This window comes from Melanerpes formicivorus, unplaced genomic scaffold, assembly GCF_026170545.1.
Source record: "Melanerpes formicivorus ecotype bairdi unplaced genomic scaffold, bMelFor1.0.p_v2 SCAF_18, whole genome shotgun sequence".
In the NCBI taxonomy this organism is placed as follows: domain Eukaryota; kingdom Metazoa; phylum Chordata; class Aves; order Piciformes; family Picidae; genus Melanerpes; species Melanerpes formicivorus.
In genome coordinates, this window is record NW_027142370.1 from 2482912 (window position 1) to 2501539 (window position 18628).

An 18628-nucleotide genomic window follows, 5' to 3' on the forward strand; every position below is an offset into this window, starting at 1 on the left:
AGGTAAATTCCATCTATTAGATGAAAATCCCAGGACTTCTAAATCAAAAGCTACCTCTAATTTTAAGTCAGAATATCTCCTTAGTAACAAATTCCTTACTTTGAGCGTGCTCCTCTTTCATATGTTATGACATTGATATCCAGATCATGCTTTAGGAGTGGAGCAAAATATTTAGCAGTCTGCAAATCTTTCCACCCAACATTTCAGAGATTACATTGCTACTTTGTTTCAAGTCTGGGGAGCCAACACAGGCTCTTTTAAATGGAGATTAACACTGCACTGTCTGTAACAATTTAGGCTTAATTTCAGCCAACTCAATCCAATGTTTGCAAAACTAAATAGCAGTATAGCTGCAAACCAGACTAGACTGGAAACTCATCTGTCACAGACACAACACAACCACAGCACATAGGCTGCTGTGGGGCTATGGGTTGGGTTTTTTTGAGGGTTTTTGTTTATTTAAAAACAAAGCAAAAAAGAAAAAAAAAACAAATAAAACCAGCAAAGCCAAACAACCAATTTCATTTTTCAAAGCAGAAGTAAAACACATGCAGAAAAGTATGTGGGTGCTTCATCTGTTTTTGTTCTTCCTATAAAAGGACAGAACAACTCATTGAGCTAGGTTTCATTCCAGAAAACAGTGTGCTGCTAAATTCAAATCAATACTATTTACTCAGGTGTATTAAAATAGTGAAGCCTTATCACCCAGCTCTCCCAAACACATACAATTTGCTTTCCTGTGGCATTTATAATGATAAAGAATTGGACTTCTTGTTTACTTGGTGTAATTCTCAACTAAGTAAAGAGATTCTGAACTAAACATACTCAAGTCAAAACAGGAGTACAGTTAGGTCTTAATTCCCAGGGAAGGACAGGGACTGAAAGGACCCCAATTAAGAAAGCACAACCCTGTTTCCTTGGAACTTAGCTTCTCAGGGATGTCCCCTTGAAGTGATTATGCACTACTGTGACTTCTTTCAATCCTCAGCCAACACTGAGCTACAGTTTTCATCCTGCTGCAGTGTTTCTAGTCAGCATGCTCCTTAGCATGTGGACCTAGTGAGCATGTTTCTTAGCCTGTGGATTGGTGAGGACATTCAGGTTCAGCAGTGGCAATGCTCTGTCATGAAAACTGCAGTGAAGTTATGGCTCCACAGCAAGCAATGATGACCTAACTGTCAGCTACTACATTTTCCTGCTTCCTCCTGGCCCAAGCTGTTTCAGCATAGCTGACAGAGTCAATTCTGCCTCTTCTGTGAAGGTGTGAAGTGGCCTGGCCAGATCACTATGCTAGAAGAAATTGGCTCAGGCAAGCACCAAGGTTGGCAATAGGGAGTGAACAAGGACACAGGGGAGGCAGCCCCCCAGCATGTAAACTACACAAATATGACACAAAATGGATCATAAAGAGCCAAGCCAGCCCATGCACCTCTGCAGCAGGTGACCACAGCCCAGAAAAGGCCACCTGCTGATTTACTGACAATTATAAATGCTTTTATCAACATAAGACAGAACTGCAGCCACCATGGCACATGCCTCCTTAAAGAAAGCTCTCACAAGAGAGGTTTCCAGGATGTCACAATTTCATGAAGAATGACCCACCCTCCCCTGAAGTTTTGATTGGCTTGTGCTTATTTATTCTCTATCACCTCACTGAACCTGAAGGACCCAACCAGGGGCCTTGAGTCAAACATGGCAAACTATAAATCCAAATGCACTCCAAAGGGCAAATGCAGGAACAGTATCACAAGAGTCAACCATGTTTAGATTTAAAGCCACAGATTTTGGCATGCTGGTCTCGAGAGATTAGAGAAATGATTGTTTCTTGTCTGTCTTTTCAGAAGAGAATGTTAAGGTGCCCTAAAGGAGCACTGTCAGGTGCTTGGCCTGCTTGCAGAACATGCAGTAGTGTTTCTGAAGCTATTAAGAAGATTTTTAACTGTTGTTCTGTATTCTTGAAGAGACAAATGAGTAGCATTAAATACACTGGTGACCACCTCTGTGCCATAGGTTTATTTCATTACCATTCTACTATTGGGAGGACCCTGATTATGTAAAGGCTTCAAAAGATACACAATTAGATGCATGAAATAGCACCAAAGACTGAGTAGCAGCAAGAAAGAGGTTTTAATTAGTAGTCTAATCATCTGACATCCAACTTCCTGTACAGCACAGGTCATTTAATTTCATCTTCTGTAGTGACCCTGACATATCCTGTGTTTGACTAAGCCACATCTTCCAAAAAGAGGTTCCAAGCTTGATTAGAAGACATCACAGGATTTTATTCCACCCTTAAATACTGACAAATTTTCCACTATTAGCTCTTGCTCTAAGGACTGCAGGTGACATTTATACAAACAGGGGAAGTGTAGGTGTGTATGAGATTACAAACCACTCAGAACTACATATTTTGCAGCTACTTTGAAATGCTTTATGAAACTACAGCTGTTCAGAAGATAGTGGTCAATTCCTGACTGGTCAGGCCAGAAACAGTATTTCAAGACTTCATGAAGTCTGCCTACAACTCCTCTTCCAAGTAAGATCTGACTAAGTAATAACCAAGCAACCTGACAAAGACCACGTGGCAGTACAGTTAGCCATGCACAATTTAAACCCCATTCATAAAGTTTTGATGGAGTATAACCACCCTACCAACACTGAAAGCCACAGAAGCCCTGAACTACGCTCCCTACAAGAAGGCACACTCACCTGCATGAAATAGCCAGTAACTAATGCCTTTCTTATGTTGATGTAATAGTCTCGGCTGGTGAAGTCTGTGCTTCTACGAGGCAAATTAAATCTGTCCATGATTCGTGACAGCTGTTGGCGTACATTGTCTGCAGACATCAGGGACCTGTAGTTAATGAAGTTGTCATAACACCACTGAACCGACTCATGATCTGCAACATTAAAAAACATGAATCAAAAATTAGTATTTCATCCAATTAGAAGAAAACAGCAACTAACCAATTGATCAGTCACTTGAACCAGAAAAAACTACCCATACGCTTTTCTAAATGACAACTCCTCTTCAAGTTTATTGAGTCTATTGCATTAAACAAGGTGCCCAAACTGTTTTCTATTCAGCAAGCACGTGGGCAGGACAAAAGTTAGCTTCCCCCTGCTGCACCAACAGGATATGCACACAGTGAGATTTGCTGAAACCACACGGATACATTTTGCTCGTCTTCCAAACCTGCACTGCAGAGTGGAAGTGAAGGTAAGGAAGGCTGCACTATCTGTAACTGTAGTGTGCAATCAACGTGCAAGAAGATGGGGCATAGTTCTTCTGCATTTGGGAAACTAAATCCTACTTAAATTAAGCATTCAAGTAAGAGTTAAGATCCAAACAGACTTAATCTAATAAAGTACGATGCACCTCGCAGCAATTTAAGTAGGTGTAGGTGCCTGGTAAAACACAGTGTCAGTAATAGAACTCTGCACTCTGAAATTATTGTTTCCACTGCTGATAGCTCTAATAAGAATGTTGAGCTAGCAAGCTTAAGCCATTCTATCAGGAAAAAAAACCTGCATGTTTGCCAGCCAGTAAGCCAGTTCTCCCTACCAATTGTTTTCAAGTGATGTTCTTCCAATCCTTGTCAGCTTAATAATCCAACCAAGCCAGCCTTAAAAAACACAGTAAAGTATCTCTTGTACAGAGACTACTCTGAATTAGCATTGAAAAAAGGGACAGTTACATAATTTAAGTTCTTCCTGTACTTTACCTCATGCAATCTATTTTAAATGAAGCACAAATGCTGAAGCAATTGTTCATTACACAGCTGAATCAGAACTGAAGTACCATATCGTGTGCTGCATTGTGTGCCATCTGAACTACGCATTTTAGATGACAAACTATTTTCTGTGGTTCCATATACAAACAGCAGCAGCATTTTCTCTTCCTATTCCAAATCTCAGGAATCCTGCTCAATTTCACAGTGAAACTGAACAAAAGATTATTCCCCCAATAATTTCATCTCTCTGCAACCCATAAACATGAACACACACAATGTTCACAAGACATACTGTATCCTGTTAATTAGAAAGCCAACCATAAAAACAAGCAACAGATGCCTCCAATTCACAGGTGTTTAGTAGAAGTTCCTCAGCTACTCAATTAATTTTGAGTACTTTTGATCAGACTTTTACTCTGAAGTTAACCTTACATTGGACTGCCAGGTAAGGACCAAGTGTTAGAATGTTTCAATGCAAAATTTCTAGATCAAGGCTGCAACAGGAAGGAGCCCCCACTTGTGTTTCTTTTGACTCAGGGTAAAAGACTTTTTCTTACAGGAAAACACAACTGGAGCACCTAATTTAACCTGGTTGGCAGTTAAAGAGTGATCTTTCTACTTCCCAACGGGATAAGTCACTGTTAACGAAGTGTGCCACTTATGCAGTCATTTTTTCCAAGAGAACTCCCAGCTTCACCTGTTTATTCCCCATCTTTTTTCAAGCTGTTAGAACAGACCTCAGCTATGCTGATGAAGGCCATTCCATGCACTGAAATGTTTATACTATGGCTGTAAGTTAATTCTTAATGCATCACGCCTTTACCTTTCAGACCATCCCAAGGCTTTATTACAGAGTTATTAACTATATTGAAAAGGTTTTGGTTCTAGGAACATATTCTCCAGATCTACTGCATTTTCTGTACTGCTCTCCTTGAAAAATCACTATGCAATAATGCAGATGATTTTTTCTGTAATTAATGTCAGATAAATCTCCAGTCTTTCTTAATTATAGGAACCTTTACTTCCTTCTGTCCAAGGTTACCCAGGATTGATTTAAAAGCCTGGCTTGTCTCCATGTTCATCAGTTCATTACATGATCTCTTGGCTGGCTTTTTGGTTTTGTTCCTGCCCCCCAAAGGAAAGTATCACTTAACTCTTTTACATACTTTAAAAAAACTTGAGCATTTGAAACTACCACAGAAAGGCTCAAAACCCAAGCTCAAGCCTTTCAGCTGCCCTTGGAACCCAGGAGCGAACGCTGGCAGCACAAAGTACTACAGACCATTTTGGTAAGCCAGGTGCACACTTACTTTGTTTGAAAGCGTGGTAGACATTCAGCAACGTCAAATGATCTCCATCTATATGGGCAAACCTCATCTTGGCTTCATCTGCTGCTTTCTTTGCTTCCGTGGGGCGAACAAAACACTGTGGGACTAAACAAGGTTGGTATGGGCCCAACACAAACGCCCATATCGATGAGTCACGCATTCACAGATAGAGGAACAAGGCCTAGCTAGGTCAGTTCACAGAGCATAGGGCAGGGCAGGATGGCCTCCAACTGCATCTTGGACTGTTTACTACCTTGATTTGGTACATCAACACCTAACCACATCTGTAAGACAAGAGGGTTTCAAAGCTACAGAGTACCTGATTATTTTAATAGAACTATATATAGGCAGCAAAATATCTAGTCTGAAGGCCATCAAGATTGCCTATGTATCCTAGAAGGGTAAACATCTCAGTTCAAAACCCAGTGCTGATAACTCTACCAGAAGCTAGAATCCCAGGTAACAAATACTTCAATAGAAAGTTTGCTTCCTCAGAAAGCCTTAAAGGAGAGTGAAGGAGATAGTTCTGGAACTGTACTGCACTAGCACAGTCTAAACCAAGATGGGACATCACAAGTCTCTACTGAACAGAGCACACTAGTAAAGCCTCTTCCCCAGCTGGTATTGTTATCAGCACTGGTATACAGAAACACCTGAAGAAGGTATTAATAATCTAAAGGTTGTGATGGTAGCGGTAGTGGTGGAAGGTTAAACCGTCCTTTGGCACTACATGGAAAAACAATTAACCAATCCCAGTGTGAGGACTTGATCATTATGTTCTCTTAACATAAATCTGAATCAGTTTGACTTAAATCCAAGTCTAATGTTTTAAATGTTCCCTTTCCAAATACAGGCTATCAGAGACCACGAACTGTACTGAAGCCAACTTCAGTTCATGGTCTGTCAATATTCACACAGGTTTATCATACCAATACTAATCCACAAGACGAGAGATCTTCGCTTTATGGAGAGGAAGGAGGAAAAAAGTCAGTTTGGTTTGAAGTGGATGTAATTTTTAAGAGGGCAAATCTCAGTAAAATTAATGCTAAGTTAAGATTTGTATTAATGCTACAAATCCTTCATTTTTCCACTGCTTGGGACTACACAGCCTTCTCCTACCTGAAGCCCAGCAATCACGAGACTACCTCTTTGCAGTTCAACTGCCCCTAACAGATGAGGGCTTTTTGGTAGGGTATTATGTGGACTTACTTCATTTCATTCTTAAAATCCCATAAAGCCCCAAGGCACTGTATTTCAAAAATATATTGATACTGGAATTCAAGGGAGAAATAAAAAAAGAAAGCAACAAAGCCCACACTGCAATGGTGAATCCCAAATCAGGAAAGACCACTGCATGAAAGAAAAAAGAAATACAGCTGCAAAATAAACACCCTGGGGTTTGGGTCCTGCATTTGAAGACAGAGATAACAGAAAGTGTATTTTGACTTCAAACTCACACTAATAAAAGCAAATCCAAATTATTTGATCACTGGTTTAACTGCTTTGACTAAGAAGTTAACACTTTCTACCCCACAACAAGACACAAGGGCTCTCATAAAATGAAGTACATCTATTTCATCTGCTCATTTATTCGGTGCTAGTCTCTGCTTTTTTTTCTGGTACCTAGTTTTCCCTTCATTCCAAACTATTAATAAATTGATTGCTATCCAGAGCCTGACAGTCTTTATGTGGACTTCAGGCACGATAACATAATCATGCCAGTGGTGTAATAAGTGTTTACTTTCAGAAACAGTCTTTACAAATGCTAAGACTATGCCTTTTTTAAGAGCAGAATTTCAGTTTCAACCCATACATTAACCAACTCCAACCAATTCTGTGAAAAGCACACCAAGCAAACATTATTCATCATTGCACTAATTGTATCTTGAAACAAAAAAGCATCATGGCCTAGAAAATGGTAAACAGAAAAAGGAATAGGGTGAATCACTTGAAGATCACAGAAAAAAACCAAACCCTAGCCTTTCTGTAGTAAAGAGTGGGGGGAAAGGGAAGAGAAAGACAGGCACCAACCTACCACCACCTCCGCAATGAAGCCTACCGTTTTATCACCAAGAAAATTGTTATGATTCTGCCCTGCCCATCTGCTCTGAGTCTGAACAATAACTCTGCAACAAACATTTTAGCTTGTTCTTAAAAACCTTTCATATCAATATACTGTAAGACTGAACTGAAGCAACAGAGTTCACACTTGTTTTTTCTCTTTTCAACCAATTTAAGCATGTAAGCAGCACATCTGCATTGTGAGGAGCCTGGTAAACCCCAAAGGACACAAGAATATTTATGAGAAAGAACACCCCCATTTTCAGACAGACTAAACCTTGGTTGTGTCTTATGACAACTAACTGTAAAATAAAGTCAGTTCTACGTAACTGGGAAATCAAATCCAAGGCTTGCTTGGTAACATTTTTCTCTCATCAAGCTCTCTTGACAAGCAGGTCTGCACTGACGCAGCACTATTCACACAACACAGCAAAGTACAGCTGTGCACATCAATTAATTCCTATATACCCTCCCCCCAAAAGTTTTTCTTCCCTTTAAACATTAGGACTGTTCTACAGCTCTTCCACTTAGTGACTGAAAAAATGCATCATCATCTCATGTACAAGCTGATGGTGTGAGATAAATCACATGGCAATGCTCTCAAACATACTGGGATTTAGTGAAGAGCAAAGAAAGCACAATACAAAACAGGTCTGACTGCCTTAAAACCAGAGTGACTGGGATGACATTTCTGGTTCTAACTATAACCCTAAGAAGGTATTTCTCTTCCACTAGCCTGACTTTTCCCTGCCCTCTATCAACTCAAATACATACACTTAACTAAAGTTAGGAGCACCCTGTCTGACCATTTTAGGTATGTTAATTTCTTAACACTACTATTCATTACCTCATGATGTCTCAGAAACCTGTAATGATTAGACCCCTCATAACTGATTGCACCCCTATATGAAAGTCTAAAAAACCAAAATAAATCTAATGTTATTAGAAATACATTTCTACTGCTTATGTTACTGATGTGGAAAACCCTGATTTTCCCCAAGTCAAAGATCTGCATTTTGTTTCGATCTCTTGCCCTGCTATTACCTGACAACATGGCAGTAATTGATAGGACCTCATTAGAGCAGTTGTAGTCACAACTTGCAATAACCATTTTAGCCAGCTGTGGGTCCAATGGAAATTCAGCCATCATAGATCCCAACTCAGTCAAGTCTCCATCATCATTTAAAGCAGCCAGGTAATTCAAAAGCTCTAATGCTCTCATCAGAGTTTCAGGAGCTGAAAGGGAAAAAAGGAGGTATTTAGGCAGGCTCATTAAACTGTTCTAAATAAGCAAAAAACAATGAGGAAGCATTGACTATAAGCCATCTTACTTTTCATTCTCCATTCAAATGAGTTCCAAATACGAAATTCTTACCAAATTCAGTTATACAAGTCCAGACATGAATGAAGTGGGGAAGGGAGAGTAATAATTGCTTATTTTGATGAGCTCTTAACTGGATCAAAAGCTTTGAGTATTTGAAGATTACTGCTTTTCAAAATTCAGACAGCAGTGGCATTGTGAAATATTCAGTATCACAGTAGTATCACTTCCCCCCTAATGCACTGATTCACTTTCCCTTGTTCCATACAAAATGGATCGATGCAGTTCTGAACTCTCAGCCATGTCAGCTGTAGGTATCTAGTCTTTCACAAACCTGCGCCTGTAAGGCTCTTAATGTTCTCTTAATCCTGCGTTCCTCGTAGCAAGTGTGTATTACACTCACAAAGCAAACCAGAAGGAAATCCAAAAGCCTTCCTGCTAAGCTATCACACACGCTGCACAGCACAAAGAATGCAATTGTTCCCCAGAGCTATTAGAAGCTTATAGATTATAAATTGTATTTTTATTGTAGGGGAGGAAAAGCCAATCAACTTTGGTGTGGTTATATATTCAAGTGTTCAATTAGCAACAGAACCCTGTTATCTTTTGAAGTATATATGAACATTTAACACTGCTACAACAGACACACACCTTACCTTTCTAGTTTAAGCAAAAAACGTGTATTCAGCTTCTAAAAGGTTAGCCAATTTTATTTACATGCAGCTGTTAACTGGTGCACAATTAGAATGGGTAATTGAGGTGCTAAGTAATAAAACCCTAACTCAATTTTAGTAGTTTCTAATGCTCATAATTTTATCTGATTCTCTACAGGTAAGGAGCATTCAGATTCCTTGGTTCCACTAAAAGCTGTCATGCAGACAGAAACAAAAAGCTTGCTTTAAGACACAGAGCACTAAATTTCAGGCTAAATGAAAGACTCTTTATGGATTACAATAAAAATGATGGGGGGAAAATAAAGATTTCAGAAATCAAAACATATCACAGTAGACAAGACAAACCAGAAATAGATACCTGGAGGATCCATAAAATCAAAGTGCACCAAATCATCTATACCAAGCTTCTTGAGCTGCAATACTACAGATCCTAAGTTAGACCTCAAAATTTCAGGGTATGTGTTGTCCTGGAAGAGGAGGAGGTAAAAAAAGAGAATTCAGAACACTTATTCTTCCAAACACTTTCAAATACACAAACGTTGCCAGCCTGATTGTGTTTGGCAGCACAGCACTCAACTTGTATTGATCAGATGTTCTTATACAAGCAGTATGAGAAGTCATCTTACCTGCATTTCAGTTTTGTAAGCCTTCTCTGTATACAGCCTGAAGCACTTGCCTGGTCTGGTACGACCAGCACGGCCAGCTCGCTGCTGCGCGGAAGCTTTACTAATGGCAGTCACTAAGAGAGACTCCACTCGGATACGAGGATTGTACACCTGCGTGAAGGAGGAATCGGAGATGGAAAGAATCAACACCACCCCTGGATAAAACAACTATCAGAAAGAATGCTTTCAAATTAGTTTTAAACACAGCTTCTGACTAGGAAATCACAAGTTGCCTCTATCTGAAAGAAGCGCGGGGGGGGAATTGGCTACAAGTCTTTGGAACGGTGACAGAAAGCTTCAAATACAACTGCCCAGAGAACAGCATTTGCTTCCTATTCATTTGTTAACAACAGCTCCTGCCAGACTCCCTGTCCTCCTTAAATGTGTGTATTTTTAGATAAGATTTTCATGGCAAAAGGAATAGGTCCAATTTGTTCTATAGAGTGCTAAACACACTCTTGATGCTCAAATAATTCCGTGGGAAGGGGGGGGAAATAAATAATCTCCATACAATTATAAGGTTGGATAATCACGTTCCAGAGGTCAGAAAAATCTAACATTAAGGTTGAATGCAACTGTACAAATCAGACTGATGACAAAGCAAGACTGTATTTCAAGGGTACATGCAGACTGTCTCAGTGCAAAATGTATGCTGGAATTTACTGTGAAATTTCCATTGCAGTCATACATAAACAAATCATACAAGCAGCCTTGCCAGCTCACTATGGCTCGTGGAAAACAATGTACTGTTAAAAAAAACCCAAACCCAGTAGTCAGATAGTTGTGTCAGTTGAAGATGTTCTTTGATCCAGGTTTCAACACCCTCCTGGTAGGAACAGGCATGAAACACACACAAACCCCTTTGTTTGTTATTACAAAAGGTATTCTTCCAGTATGAGAACTACTTGGGGAAAAAACTCTCAGCCAAATGGCGATTGAACCTTGTGTATGAAGATGCACTGACTGTCACATTCTGCTGCCTCTCATTTTGCAGAGGTTTAGAAGGCTGAGAATATGTATAGGATTACTAAAGGGAAAGTGAGAAATCAAGTCATAGATGGTTAGGTTAAAAAAAATAGAAGATTAAGAGATTTGGGGTTTATCTTTCTTGAGTTATTGTGTTGACTGCAGGCAAGCTACTTCAGGTCCTCTGCACACCCTAAGACATTCCAAGATGCTCTATGACAATCTTCAGGGCTACAACAGTATGTGATAAACACTGGAAAGGAACAGGTTCATTTCTATCTTACTTCAGTGCTGCCTGTCCACACTGACATAACAGAAGCAGCTTCTAGCATCATTTTTATTTACTCTCAGATCATTTCTTGGTTTTACTTGAGCATTCCCAAGCACACAGTACAAAACCAGCCTTCCTAAAACATCTAAGAACCACCTGTTCCAGGCCTAACTCTCAAAAATCTTTACATTTCAATTTGTTCAAAACAAAATTCTTCTGCACTGCACTATTTTGGACTGTTGTAAGTATCAAAAGTTTGCAGACTAGAACCAGAAGTTAACCAAGGTCAAGAGTTTGACTGGGAAAAGACCTATCAGCGTTTACAAAGAGAATTTATTTGAGCAAACCAAATTCTCATCTTTTCTACGGCAAAGGGAAAATGAAATCGTATTTACCTTCTGTTTTGCAAAGCCAGGATCAATCACAAATACAACACCATCTATTGTTAATGATGTCTCAGCAATATTCGTGGACACAACCACCTGTGGAAAAATAAAAGAGTAACTAACTTTTTCCTGAAGAGCTCTAACGAAATCTGTGTCTGCACCAGGGATTTTCAGCAAACCTTCCTTAACTTCAGCAGTAACTACCAGAGCTGTCTCCCCTCCAATACTTCTTTGCAGGACAATCTGAAATCCACAAGATTAATTTCTACTGCAAATAGAGCAATTTTTGTCCACTCTGTCCCTATTAACAATATAACAAGCATTAGTTTTGAGAGAAAGAAACAGAAGAGCAAATATTTGACTTACAAAACTGCTATTCTAAGTTTTCCCTCACATCTCTGGTACAAAATGACAAGTTCCACTGGATCCCTTTCACTTCATCTGTTAATTCCAGCCTTTCAAACTTTTTGTTTTTTCAATGCCTAAACAGGGCAAACAGTTTCAGTAATACTAAATCAAAGGTACAGAACCGTCCCAGCATACTATGTTCTTTTACTTTGTTAGGAATAAGGCAGTTTTCAATGCATTCCAGCTAAAATTCTGAACAGTAAGTATTTAATTTCAAACTCTGTGTTTTGAAATGACCAGACAGTCAAACATCTTTGCCTCTTCCTGAGGTTAGATTCTTCAATTTGTAGACTTTTTGAAGATTAGGTCTGGTGCAAAAATTAAAGCAAAGACAATACCCAAGTTCTAAGGCTCCATTCACTGTCATTTAAGCATCATGTCCAGAGAGGCAGTAAATCAGTTTATGTCTATCATTAGCTCTCATCCCAATGGTGACCAAATTAAATGCCATGTTATTACCGGGTTTAATCGGCGAGCTCAGACAAGACCAATAATCTGTTCAGCATTTCATCAGAACTACTTACCTTTCACCTCCCTTTTCAGAGCATTCTGTCACCACTGTGTTCAGTTCAGCAATTACAATTTCTGAGACTAACAATTTGTTCAGAATTACAACAAAGCTAGTGGCTGGACTAGATGTATAATCCTGCTGACTTCTCTTCTTCCTGGCTGATCACTTTGCCAGTCAGCTACTTATTACTCTCACAGCTTGGCTCTTTCTAAAGTAGACTTAAGGACTAAGCTTGCCCAAATACTACTGTATATTGAAAGCAATACTTCAGTGGGAAAATCAACACATGACATTAATTTGGAATTACAGTGTTCCACTTGGAAACAATTTGCTACTTCAAACTCCTCAAACAAAGGAAATCAAGTCCTGTATACCTTTCATTCACAGATAACCTGCCCAGATTGGTCAAAGACAAAAGCCAGAAACAGTGCAATTAAGCACTGACAGGCACAATGTGTTTTCATCAGAAACCTGCAAGTCATTAAATATGCAAATTAAACTAGCTCTCATGTTAAAAGGCTAGTCAAGGCACATTTACCTTGCTGTTAGAGAGTCCACCTTATGTAAAAAGGTGGCAGCTTTTCCCAGATTTACTAATGTATAGAAGTGTCCATACCCAGAATCTTCAAATACCAATTACAGAGCAGTGTCAAAAGGTTTTGGTCCTGCTTTTAATCATCAGTTTCTATAAGGACACTTCAATATCAGTAACTCAATACTGTTAGCATGCTTAGTCCACAAGGTCCATCAATTCAACTTGTACTGGAATTGTATACATTATTTACACAGTGGATTCTGTTGTGCATACACATCTTGTTTGTTTAGGTGACACTGCTTAACAACCACAAATAACAAATGTAAAAAACACAAGAAGTTTAAGAAAAAAATGTGCGGACGTTACACCACATCTTTCAAACCTAAATCAAAGTACAAAGTTACTTGGAAATCAAACAAATGCAATTAGCATTGAGCTACCTAATATAAATTGTACCTAATTAGCTTTAACTGCAGTTCTGCAATTACTGAAACAGTGACATTAAAAGTGTTTTGAAATATCAGATTAACAGTTTGATAAAGAGTTAAAGTGCTAAATTTAAGCAAATCTCTTTGAACATGGAAATATACAGACATTCTAGATATACTTCTAGAGAGAGGAACTATGTATATTAAATAGCAGTGCTCAAGATTCCCAAACCAAAAAACAGAAAGAAGGTGTGTGACAGGAAAAGGGAGTAGCAAGGCTCCTTGTTAAGCCATCTTCATCTTCCTCCACAGCATAAGTGAAATACTCTGATTAACTGTAACTAGTCAACACCTTTTTTTTTTTCCTCTTTAAATCTTAGCTTTCTTGCAATAATAGCTGATTTTACCTAGCACAACCAAGAGAACAAAAAAGGTGCTGTCACCCAGCTGTATCAGTAGAAGCTGCTGCAAGATGCCACACAGCTTTCAGCATGTAACTTTTCTTTCACAAAAATTAAAGCTCAAGAGATACGTATTCAGATACTGCAAGCACTTCACTTGGGTTTTATGACCATTAAAGCCTTTGAAATCATTCAGGCCTCCTGCTAGCTCTCTCTCCTCAGGAGTTCTAAAAACCAGGTTCAACTTCCACAGGCCACTGTGTGAAAGCAGGTATTTTTTGCAGGACAGTGGAGGCACAGCAACACACGGTGCTAATTTAGGTATCCTGATCACTAACAAGCTAAAACAACATTGAAACCAATTTGCAACACAGACACTTCCACTCATTGCTACATTTGTTATGAAGGTAAAAGCCCAAATAGAGAAGCTGGAACTCTTCAGCCAAAGCAGGCAAAGAGGAAAGATGGTTTATTTTTTTCCCTAGTTGCTTTGGTTTTTAAAACAAAAACACAGAGGTGCTGTGTGTGTGTGAATTTGTTGCTTAGGCACTTTGTGACTGCTTTTGCCAACAGCTGATACCTTTCCAGCATGGCAATTTTTCTTGTAGTGACATAGATGCTGCACCAAGAGCATCTTCCTCAGAACAACACTGGTAGTGGCTTTATCAGTTTAACATAAGGGAAGCTACACAACACATCTGTTAACAAGAATTTAAGAGAACCAGAAACTCCCTGTTTTCAAGGGCAGAGTTTTAAACATGAATAGAAATTTAATCAACTACATGGCTATCACTTGTTCATCACTGAAAACCAATTTCATTCAATTAAATCATTTGCTAATACCATCTTGTTGCAGCATTAGTTTCATGATTTCAGATTGAATGCTTTCTGCAATCAGCTTCAACAGGAAAAAGAGCATCATTTCACTAAATGTCTTTAGTGGCTTATTCTTCCAGAACACTAGAAAGTTGTCACCAGCATTCTACATGCTTTGTACTGCACAAAAAATCCACAAATAACCAAGGCACGAGCCCTGCCTAGAGCAGACAGTATGATTCAGCTTTGACCTTCAAAATCTTAGCTTTGTGATTGCTGCAGTTTCAGACAGCATTAGTTTAACTTGAAGAAGCTCCATTAAGATGCCTTCCAAGTGTTCAGTTTTAGAGAAACAGCCACATAGTTTCTAATGTGGTTTGTGCAAGCATTTAGGAGTTGAACTATTCATTTCATGAGCATTAGCTAGTGTATTTCAAGTTTTTCACTCTCTCAATCCATTTCACCCAACCTCAACTCCTTGCTTCCCAGTACAGAAAGCACAAACTGTCACTTCAAGGTACTTCACACTACACACAAAATATACTACTACACAAAACATCCCCTGAAGAGACAGCCTTTTCTGTTTCCAAAACACCCACAAACATCTCAGCACAAGTATTTAAGGGGGGGGGGGGGGGAAACCAACTCATCCCTCCAAGTCAGTCATGTGGCTGTCAAAAGTAGTACTGCATCTGACTTCTTGTATTTCTCAGAAGAAACTTAACTGAATGCCACTCCCATTCCATCAAATGATCACTAGAACATTCTGGATTTCTAGATGATGGTCAGAATTTAATTGCCCTGAGGAAAAAACTGGTTACTTTAAACTGATCTTTAATTGCCCATACAACAGAGCAGCTAATCACTGAGCAGAGCACTAAACCACCATCATCTTTACCTTTCTTCCTATTGCTCCATTTTGTTTTTTGGGTGGGGGAGGTTCGAAAATCCTTTGCTGCTGCTGCGGCGGAAGGGTGGAATACAATGGAATGATTTTGATGTCGCCAACTTCAGGGCCTAAATCATCAATTTCACGTTTTATCCTCTTGCAGGCTTCATCAATCTCCTGCAAAACAAAAACAGTGGTTAAAAGAGAACTCGGTTAAGAAGGTAGTGCGCATTATTTTAGCATGCTTTACGACGTCTATGAGATCTACGCCCTGAAGACCAATCACAACAGCTTCTATCTCAAAAATTAAGAAAATTAAATAAATTCAAAGTTTAAAAAAAAAAAAAAAAACACTTACAAAAATATATCAAGGTCCTTACTGAATTTGCAATTGAATTTCCACACTACTTCAAGGCGCTTCAGCGCTGCTACTCTAATGAAGAGCCTAATTTGCATTCAACAGCCTTTTTCTTTTAGTCAGGTTTCCCAATTAATTCTCTACAAATTGTACTAAAATTGAAATCCCTCACCCTAGAATATTAAACTGCACTCGTGACCTTTTCAATTTTCACAATTTAAAAGAAACTGATATGCAAGATATTTCAAACCAGCCAATTAAGCTTTAATGTCACGTATCACTAATGCAATTATATGGCAGATTTGCTTCGTTGTACCTAATGAGAACAAACACCTTTACGGCGTAAACATGGATGCTCCAAACCAAACCTCTCAATCCACTGCTTCAGGTTTTACTTCAAAATTCAATGAAATCCCAATGAAGCTTAAGGAAAGTCAGGGAAGTACTCTGATGGAAAGATTTTTCATGCCATTTTTCGACAGTTATTTGCTGGCCTGTTCTCTGACCAGCTGACTGTACAAAAAAAGTTCATCACAGCCAAACTGTTTACAGTTCCATTTCATTTTAAAACAACTATATTTAAGTCAGCTAGGTGACATAGTTATAACAGTATTTAATGAAAATTGAAGTGAACAGAAATGTAGGTTAATGCATAACACAATTCATTAACTTCAACTAAAAAGAAAAATCACAGCAGAGCCTCCACTGGTCTAAGAGGGACGCTTACCAACCTTTGGTGTTCAGCTGAACCACTGATGGGAGAACAAAGTCATTATGAGAAGCAACAGTAAGCAAGAGCAGAAAATGGCTACAACAGACTTGGAGGAAAGAGGAAAGACTTCCATTACTACAAATACTTCACCAGCCTGAAGCTCAAGTCAGGCTAAAGACCCTCAAAATCATCTACACAGAACAGCTTAATCTAAAGTATCTTTAAAATTGCTGCTTTAAACTGTAATTAGAGAAGCAAAAGCAGACTCCTTTTTAGAAACCACAAATTCTGACAGATCCTGGGGGGGGGAAATGGATGCTTTTCATTCATTTTTAAAGAGACTTGTAAGTTTTCAGCACAAATGTATTAAGTATGCTTTAAAGAAGCACAGACAATACAATACTCATGTTCTGTATTGATCTGCATATTAATGTAAACATGGCAAAATAAAGGCTCTTCCTTTTTGATGTCAGAGCCCTTTAATAGGCAGCCTAATGCTTTCTGGCATTATCTTGCCAATTTGAATGAACTGCAGATAATTACAAAAACCTTTTAAACAAAGATGCACTTTGCCAACAGATCCACCAGACCCTTCATGAACTGTAAGGGAGACGCAAGACAGTGAGCTGGAATGCCCCCTCCTGGTGCATGAAGAGCAAACAAACTTTCTTTACACAGGTGTCAGTATCTGGTGTTCTGCTGATAAATCCCTTAAGTTCAGCAACTGCCTCTCAATGAAAAGGAAAACCCTAACAATTCACAGCTGATACAGCATTAATTTACTAAGCTACTGTGTAACAGTGATGCCATGTAAAAAGACAAGTTTAAAAGGAAACAGTTGATTATGCAATAACAGTCCTGTTCATAGTTGTACCCATTCAAAGTCTTGACACTGACACTTGGGCCTGCCAAATATTTAATAAAAAATTAGATTATACTGTTTAAAAACAACTAGAAAAACCCCCACACAAACCAAAAAGAGCAAACAAACCCCAAACAAGTCAAATGCTTAAACAAAGCCACAGACAGACCTTAGCTTCTGATCTGAAGGTCACTACACTGTTTCACGGATTGTGAGAAGATTACACTGTGTAATTGGGAAAGCTCTGATGCTGGACAGGATGCTTAATCTTCAACAGTAATGACTAGAGACTCCTGGACAGTTTAATACTTAAGAGATAGTAAAACACAAGCAAGCAGTGATAAATGGAAGCACTACACACTTCAGGCTACATGTGTTCATAGCCACCTATCATCTTTCAGAAGAGATAAAAGTGGTGTTTCTCCCTAGAGTTTCCCAATGTAGTTTCCACATATCCCTAATCAGGACTCATTAAAACAGTTCAACATAGAGATGACAAGTGCATATATAACCATTACTGCAGATCTCCAGAGGTAACAACAGACCTCTCATCATAGACTGCTGGAAGAAGTATGCAAGTCACCAAGAGCCACTGCCACTCATCTGAAGACAGTGAAAGAGAATTCTTTAGTACTGAATTGTTTTAACTTCAAAATTAAACACATGTATTTCCTTTAACATACCACACTGGCTGAAAACAGCATCTCTACTTTAACCATCCACACCAGCCTCCACTTCCAGCAGATGACTAAAACTGGTTTCCCTAGTACAGTCAAGAAGAAATACATGTTTAACAAGAGTAGTCTGAAAATATTAAGGATTCATTTAAGTGTATTTACAAAGGCATGCAGCACTAGGATGATGAGCAATGGTTTTAAATTACAGAAGGACAGATTTAGATTGGACATTAGGAAGAAATTCTCTTCTATGAAGGTGGTGGAACACTGGAACAGGCTGCCCAGGGTGGTGAAGGAGGTCCCATCCCTGGAGACATTCAAGGTCAGGCCCCACAGGGCTCTAAGCAACCTGCTGAAGTTGGGGATTTCCCTGCTTACTGCAAGGGGGTTGGACTATTTGACCTCTAGAGGTCCCTTCCAACCAAGTTCATGCTATGATTCATTTCTGTCACGTGAAATCATTTAAGATACAAGAGATAGGGTTGAAGGCAAACTACTAACTTTAATCCTTCGAGGATGAAACAAATCTAAGCCAACAATCCTTATTTATTCCTTTAAGAAAAGCTTGACAGAAACAACAAAACAGAAAACACCAGCACACACTTAGATTTACACATCATCTACT

General features: G+C 39.0%; 1 protein-coding gene across 1 annotated transcript in view; it reads right to left on the reverse strand.

The window, feature by feature from the left end:
- DHX15 (DEAH-box helicase 15) overlaps window positions 1-18628 on the reverse strand; it is a 37529-nt gene that overhangs the window by 2894 nt on the left and 16007 nt on the right. Inside the window, exons 6-12 of the mRNA XM_068149307.1 lie at window positions 15404-15571; window positions 11416-11502; window positions 9745-9894; window positions 9477-9585; window positions 8168-8359; window positions 5045-5167; window positions 2710-2900 (exon numbers count right to left, since the gene is read on the reverse strand). Coding sequence (XP_068005408.1) covers window positions 2710-2900; window positions 5045-5167; window positions 8168-8359; window positions 9477-9585; window positions 9745-9894; window positions 11416-11502; window positions 15404-15571 — 1020 coding nt within the window. The remainder of the gene's footprint in view (window positions 1-2709; window positions 2901-5044; window positions 5168-8167; window positions 8360-9476; window positions 9586-9744; window positions 9895-11415; window positions 11503-15403; window positions 15572-18628) is intronic.